At 53.1% G+C, this 6,815-nt stretch overlaps 3 protein-coding genes across 3 annotated transcripts; all 3 read right to left on the bottom strand.

The window, feature by feature from the left end:
* Positions 1-1,953: 1,953 nt before the first annotated feature.
* LOC138941643 (uncharacterized) lies at positions 1,954-2,778 on the bottom strand. The gene has a single exon (XM_070311484.1). The coding sequence runs from the start codon at positions 2,776-2,778 to the stop codon at positions 1,954-1,956; it is 825 nt and encodes a 274-aa protein (XP_070167585.1).
* A 732-nt stretch (positions 2,779-3,510) lies between these two features.
* Positions 3,511-3,933, bottom strand: LOC138941644 (uncharacterized). The gene has a single exon (XM_070311485.1). It carries the CDS (start codon positions 3,931-3,933, stop codon positions 3,511-3,513), a length of 423 nt encoding a protein of 140 aa, XP_070167586.1.
* A 122-nt stretch (positions 3,934-4,055) lies between these two features.
* Positions 4,056-6,314, bottom strand: LOC138941645 (uncharacterized). Its single transcript, XM_070311486.1, has one exon. The coding sequence runs from the start codon at positions 6,312-6,314 to the stop codon at positions 4,056-4,058; it is 2,259 nt and encodes a 752-aa protein (XP_070167587.1).
* Between the last annotated feature and the right edge of the window lie 501 nt (positions 6,315-6,815).

Consider the following 6,815-nt stretch of genomic DNA (forward strand, 5'->3'; position numbering starts at 1 on the left):
GATAGTCGTTCAAAGCCGTTCAAAAGCCGTTCAGCAGCCGTTCAATGAACGTTCAAAGCTGTTCAAAAGCTGTTCAATAGTCGTTCAATAGCTGTTCGATAGTAGTTTACATATTATAATTATATATTATTCATATTTAAAAGACTTTAGATATTTGCTCGTGGAAACATGCTAACTTTTGTTTTCTTATCAAGAGCTGAGAGTAAGCGTTCTTCGTAAGTGATACATCTCCTACTCTAAAATGTTTAATCCAGACAATGTCTATCCCGGTATGTTCGTCACAAAGTGTTTGACAATTAATAGAGAAGAAGTCTATTAAGTGTGTTCCAAGTTACGAGTGAGAACGCTACGTGGTAAAGCAGCAAAAATTTTCAAAAAATGCCATCGCTAATAGATTTAGTGTTACAACAAGGACGATTGAACGCGTCATGGTGGACGCAAGATTTAGCGATGGGGCTGTTGAAAACCATACTGAATCTCGTATTTCAAAACGTAAGTAATATTTGCGCATTTTATATCGTTTGTAATATATTAATTATTTGTAGTATATTATAATTTTGATTTATAGTATCGATATACGGGCGACATTCGGATTCCCGGATTTGTAAATATTGAGCACCGGCGATTTGTGAGAACGCTGCGACGCCATGAGCGGGAGATCGCCGCGGATGTCTGGGAGGATAACAGCCCCGACGGTCTCCACTTAGACTTAAGACGTCTTTTCGGCCTCGAGCCCTACGAGGAGGACGTAGAGGAATCGTGAGATGAGCCTCCGAACAAGAGGTCGAAGGGTTGATTGTAAGTATCTATTTCTAAAAATATTAAATACTAAAAATTAAATTAGTATACTTGTTCGAGGAAGTGCGGAACCTGTGGTCCACAATAAACTACTCGAGTTTTTGTGTACGCTTCTTTTATGAATTAAATAAACCTTTATCAAGTACAATTCTAATCCGCATTTCAATATTCAAGTCCGAGTTAATTGCCGAGGTACTTATTCGTTTCAGTATTGTCGATAAGCGAAGGCTGCGAAGGATCCGTATCGAATTCTTGCGAGCGATTGAATTGGGCCACGTGCTCTGCCCCTTTTTTCTTTCTTCCTAGAAGGTTCCTCCTCGCGCAACCGTCAATTCACATCCGGAGTGCGCGGATGAGAACCTTCCAGAAATTCGGAGACCGATTCCGCGAATCGCAAAGCGGCGTATTTTTCTCGCGCGTCAGTGGGCGCCGATCATTGGGCGCTCCTAATATCGTGCGCCGATGCGTGACACGCGCTCCTTACGCAGGATACAGCGCGTGTGCGTAATCTTACGTCACGCAAATGGAGTATCGCGGTAACTTGCGAACGCTCGCTTGGCGCAATTCCGAACATGCCGCCCGCCTCGTCTTGTGAAGCAGACGACAAACTCCTGTGAGCGGGACGTCGTGTCGCGCGCTTCTCGCGCTGCTGACGAGTTACAATGCGGCTTCATCGGAATGTCTAGTTGTGTGTTATACTGTTGAATGAGTACGTGCGTGTGACTGTGGTGAGAGTGTGTCAGTGCGTGAGTAGTAATTCATTTGTGTAGTGCATCGCGATGACTTAATGTGCGCCGGTGAGGTTAACTTATCGTCGCAATTACCACGTGTGGTGATTGTGTAACACCGGTGCCTCGTCGCCACAGATCTGCGGTGATCGCATTGTTACTCGTGAGAACAATTTGAATAAACCATGGTGAAGGTAATGTTTCACTCTACTATGAGCACGCAAGTCTGTATACCCGCATATTTTGACCAGCATAATTTAATGTCTGTTAGCGGTGGTTACGACGCGTCGGGTTGGTCCGTCCGTTCGATCGGAAGTAGCACGAGCTTCGCGATCGGCCGTTTCAGTTCCGACATTGCTGTTCGGACCGTGACAACGCTCACAAGGCCATCGTCGCCTGGGTGGACGGCGACTATCCTGGCGAGGGGCTACTTGGTCGGCGGCGTGCTTTCGTGTTGCAGTAGACACAGTTGACCAGGTTTGAATGCCGATGCTGCCCCCCTCCACTTTGGTCTCGTTACCAGTCCTTGGAGGTATTCTCGTGTCCAGCGTGCCCAAAAGTGATCCCTCATTTGTTGTAGCAGTTGCCATCGTGAGAGCCGAGTGGCAGGTACGTCCAGCAACGAAGGTTCCGGCAGGGCTGCGAGGGGAGCCCCGATGAGCAGGTGCCCTGGTGTGAGCGCTGTGAGGTCTTCCGGGTCATCTGTTATCGCGCTCAAAGGCCTTGAGTTGAGGCACGCCTCTATTTGTGACAGCAAGGTAGCCATCTCTTCATAGGTAAGCGCTGCATCTCCTATCACTCTTCGTAAGTGGTGCTTGGTGGATTTAACAGCTGCCTTCCATAGGCCGCCAAAGTGAGGAGCCGCAGGGGGATTAAATCTCCACACTACCCTGTTGTTGGCCATCTCATCTGTGATGGATTGGCCTTCCCGGGCGCTCGCCGCAAAGAGCCTTCGCAACTCTGCGTCTGCTCCAACAAAGTTGGTGCCGCAGTCGCTGTACAGCTCTGAGCATGGACCACGGCGTGCCGTGAATCGCCGGAATGCTGCAATGAATGCTTCTGCAGTGTAGCTGGAAGCGACATCGAGGTGTACGGCTTTTGTGCTGAAGCACACGAAAACGACCAGAAATGCTTTGCTCCTTTTGTGCCCTCGTCCCGGCGACGTCCTCAGGAACACTGGTCCTGCGCAGTCCACTCCTGCGATCTGAAAGGGTCTCGCGGGGTTGACTCTTGTTCTCGGGAGGTCCCCCATGAGCTGTTCAGCCGTTGCCGCCCGCCATCGTACGCAAGTGATGCAGCGCTGGATGCACTGCTTTGTGAGGCTCCTTCCCCGAGGGATCCAAAATCGCTGGCGCACCAGGCTCAGAGTCAACTGTGTGCCCCCGTGAAGTGACCTCCTGTGGCATGATTCCACTACCAACCTGGAAAATTCTGATTGCGTAGGCAAGATGGCGGGATGTTTCTCGTCCGCGGAAAGGGGGGAGTGTTTCATCCGGCCCCCGACTCGCAGGACTCCCTCTTTATCTAGAAAGGGATATAGACAGGTTAGTGCGGTTTTACTCGTGAGAGGTGTTTTGGCGGAAATTGCCTTTATTTCCTTATGATAGTGTGCGGCCTGGACCCAACGAATCCAGAGTGCTTCCGCCTCGCCCATCTCCTCGGCCATGAGGTGACGGCCTCTTTGGTCGGTTGGCTCCGAGGGTCGACCTCGAGATAGCCATCGTCGACACCACGCTGTCACCCGAAGCAGTTTGTGTAAACTAGAACATCTCTTGAGTAAGTCGTGTTCCTCTGGAGGTGAGCTCGTCGTTGCAGCCATCACTGTGATCTTCTGTTCCACTTCACAGTTCGCTGGTGGCGTCATGGGGCGGCTCGGTGCCATCATAGTGGGGCTTCTCAGAAATGATGGCCCCGTCCACCACAGCTGATGTCTCACGAGCTCACTCGGCAGGAGACCTCTCGAAGCGCAGTCCGCCGGGTTGTCCTAGCCCGGAAGGTGGTTCCAATGTGCTTCAGGAACGAGGCGCTGGATCTCTGCGACCCGGTTCGCCACGTAAGTTTTCCATTTCACCGGGTGACCCTGAATCCAGCCCAGTGCCACCATTGAGTCGGTCCACAGGTACATGGGTGCGTCTTGAAGATTGAGCACCTTCACCGTGTGCTGCACCAGCTGGGCCAGAAGCATTGCCGCGCACAGCTCGAGACGAGGTAACGTCACCTGTTTGACTGGAGCTACCCTGCTTTTAGCTGAAATCAATGAAATGTCCGACTGACCTTCGTTTTCTGATTTTAGGTACACAACTGCGGCATACGCGCGTTCAGATGCGTCGGCAAATCCGTGTACTGTCCGGGTGATTCCCTCCGGTCCCTTTGTCACGGCTTTTGGAATTTGGATCCGTTCCAGCATTGGTAGCTCGCTCTGGAATAAGCGCCACTGAGCGGTTTCTTGTTCTGGCAGTGGAGCATCCCACTCCAGGCCCAACAGCCACGCCGTCTGGATGGCGATCTTAGCTCGGATGGTCACCGGCGTCAGCCAGCCGAGCGGGTCAAACACTGAGCCGTCTGTGACAGAATGGACCGCTTTGTTATGACCCCTTCCTCTGGCCGTTTGACAATGAAGGTGAAGCAGTCTTCCCCCGGATTCCACTGCAGCCCCAGTGTGGAATGAGTCATCTCCTGAGCCGACCAAGCACGGGGAGCAATCTGCTTCCTGTCTTCGCCAGGTATCGTCGCTGTCAGTCGTTCGGAGTTCGATGCCCATTTCTTGAGCGGGAAGCCGCCCGCCTTGCACAGTCCAACTAATTCTATTTGAATTTGCAGCGCTTCCTCTTCCGTATCCGCCCCCGTGAGTACATCATCCACATATACATCCCTTTGTAGCACTGCTGAGCCTTTGGGATATCTGTGGGCTTCGTTGCGGGAGAGCTGCTGCAGCGTGCGAATAGCGAGGAAGGGAGCACAAGCAAGCCCATACGTTACTGTGTTCAAGCGGAATTCTGATATTTCCTGGTGAGCGTCCTTCCTCCACAGTATTCGTTGCAGGTCCCTGTCAGCCTCGTGGACAATGATCTGCCGGTACATTTTTTCCACATCGGTGGCCAGTACATACCGATGCCAGCGCCACCGGAGAAGGATGTCTGTGAGGGCCGGCAGTAGATTCTTTCCAACCAGGAGATTCTGGTTGAGTGAAGTGCCCGAGGATGTCGTCCAGGATCCATTGAAGACTACGCGGAGACGTGTTGAGGAGCTGGACTCCTTGAGCACTCCGTGGTGCGGAAAGTAACAGATTTTCACCTGGCGACTACCCGCATCTGCTGGTGACATGTGTTTTAGGTCTTCATACGTGGCCATGAATTCCTTGTACATGCCTTCGAATTGCTTTTCTTTCAGGAATCGCTTCTCACTGCGCAGAAGCGAGCGAACTGCAGCCCCGCGGGTCTCCGACAGATCGGGCAGCGGCGACACCACTGGCAGCCTTACCGTGTATCGACCGTCGGAATCCCGCGAATGAGTGTTGACGAACTGCTCTTCGCATTCTTGTTCCTCCCGGCTGAGTGGTGTGGGAGAGGAAGGGAGCTCCTCCTGCTCCCAAAATCGACGGACTAGGGCGGAGAGAGGCTCGCCAACTGAGCATTGGTGAATGGCGACCCGTTCCTCTTCTTCTGCCGACTTGATCCGGCCTGAGAGGATCCACCCAAAGATGGTTCTCTGCGCCACTGGTTGCGACCTGGAGCCTCGACGCACACCGTCACGCAGGATTGCGGAGTAGACGTCTGCTCCCAACAGGACGTCTATCGAGTCCGAAGCCGTGAAGTCGGGGTCCGCTAGTTCGAGTCCCCGTATGTGTGTCCAGTCGCTCGATGTTGCATCCGCTTCTCTCACATAACCGGTTAAGCGCGGTAGCACTAGCGCTGTTGTCGTCACGGAGTTGGTGCCCGTGCGCGACCAGACGCTCAGGGCAACGCGGCCCTTCGCGGTTCCCGTTTGCTGGCCTCCGACTCCGAAGACCGCCACTGAGGTAAACCGACGCGTAAGCCGCAATCGTTGCGCCAATTTCTCTGTTATCATGGTCGCTTCTGATCCTTGGTCGATTAACGCTCGTGCCTCTTGCAGGTTCCCAAAGCGGTCGGCGACCCGAATGCGGACAGTCGCAAGAAGCACCGTCGTCTGTCGTTGGGCTGCGCTGTGCATGACGAGTGATGTCTTCGCGGCATCCGACTCCACGTGAGCCTTGCGGAAGGCGTCGTGGAGTGAAGTGTGGTGCTTCTCGGAACACACCGAGCATAACCTTCTGGATGGGCAGTCCGTGATCTTGTGCCCACCCAGACAGTTTACACAAAGGTGATGTTCCACGACGCATTGTCTTCTGTCCCTTGCTGTCTTCCCCCTGAATTCGTCGCACAACATGAGCGTGTGCTCCTTCTTGCAGAGGCAGCACCTCGCGGGTCCGGCTTCTCGCTTCTGAGTGAGGTGGGTACGAGTAGCCCTGGTTGGTTGTTCGCTCGGCTTGGTCACGAAGGGTTCACCGCGCGCGGGCTGAAGCGCGTCCAGTGTTTGCAAGCGGCGTTCTAGGAAGCGCTTCAACGCGACAAAGCTCGGAGGATTCGGCGAGTCACTCACGGAGTTTTCCCACTCTCGACGAGTGCGAGGATCGAGCAGCTCCACTATGGTGAATACGAACAAGTCTTCGCTGCTCGTTATCGGGCGTCCTATGCTCTCCAACGTGCCCGCCGTCGTGGATACGCCGTGGAGGATTTTACGAAGTTCTGTCGCGGACTCGGACTTCATTTTCGGTAGCGCGGTAAACTTGGACAGACACGACCGCACTAATAGTCTTTTATTGTCAAATTGTTCGCACAAGGTTGTCCACGCGCGTTGGTAGTTCTCCGTAGTCGTGGGCAGGTTTTTTATCAGCGCCTCCGCATCTGATTTTAGGCTTACCTTGAGGTAGTGCAATTTCTCGACCTCGTTGAGACTGCCATCCTTGCCTATGATGGACTGAAACAGGTCTCGAAATGCGGGCCAGTCTTCAAATCTCCCTGAAAACTGCGGCAGCTGGATTCTGGGAAGCGTGGTACGAGATGGTGTCGAATCTGACCTTGACGCTGAGGATGTGGTGGCCTGGCTCTGTGAGATGAAACGCGCGACGTAATCCAGCAGGATGCCCTTCTGCGTAAGGTAAGCTTCTTCCACAGTGCCCCAGTAATCCTTCTTGACGTAATCGTGTGTTTTCGCCAACTCCCGGTGTTCGCTGCGGATGACTTCATGTTGGGCCTCGAACTTGGACCA

Source organism: Polyergus mexicanus, unplaced genomic scaffold (genome assembly GCF_030449975.1).
Source record: "Polyergus mexicanus isolate NDT 795.1 unplaced genomic scaffold, iyPolMexi1.0 SCAF_20, whole genome shotgun sequence".
Taxonomy (NCBI): domain Eukaryota; kingdom Metazoa; phylum Arthropoda; class Insecta; order Hymenoptera; family Formicidae; genus Polyergus; species Polyergus mexicanus.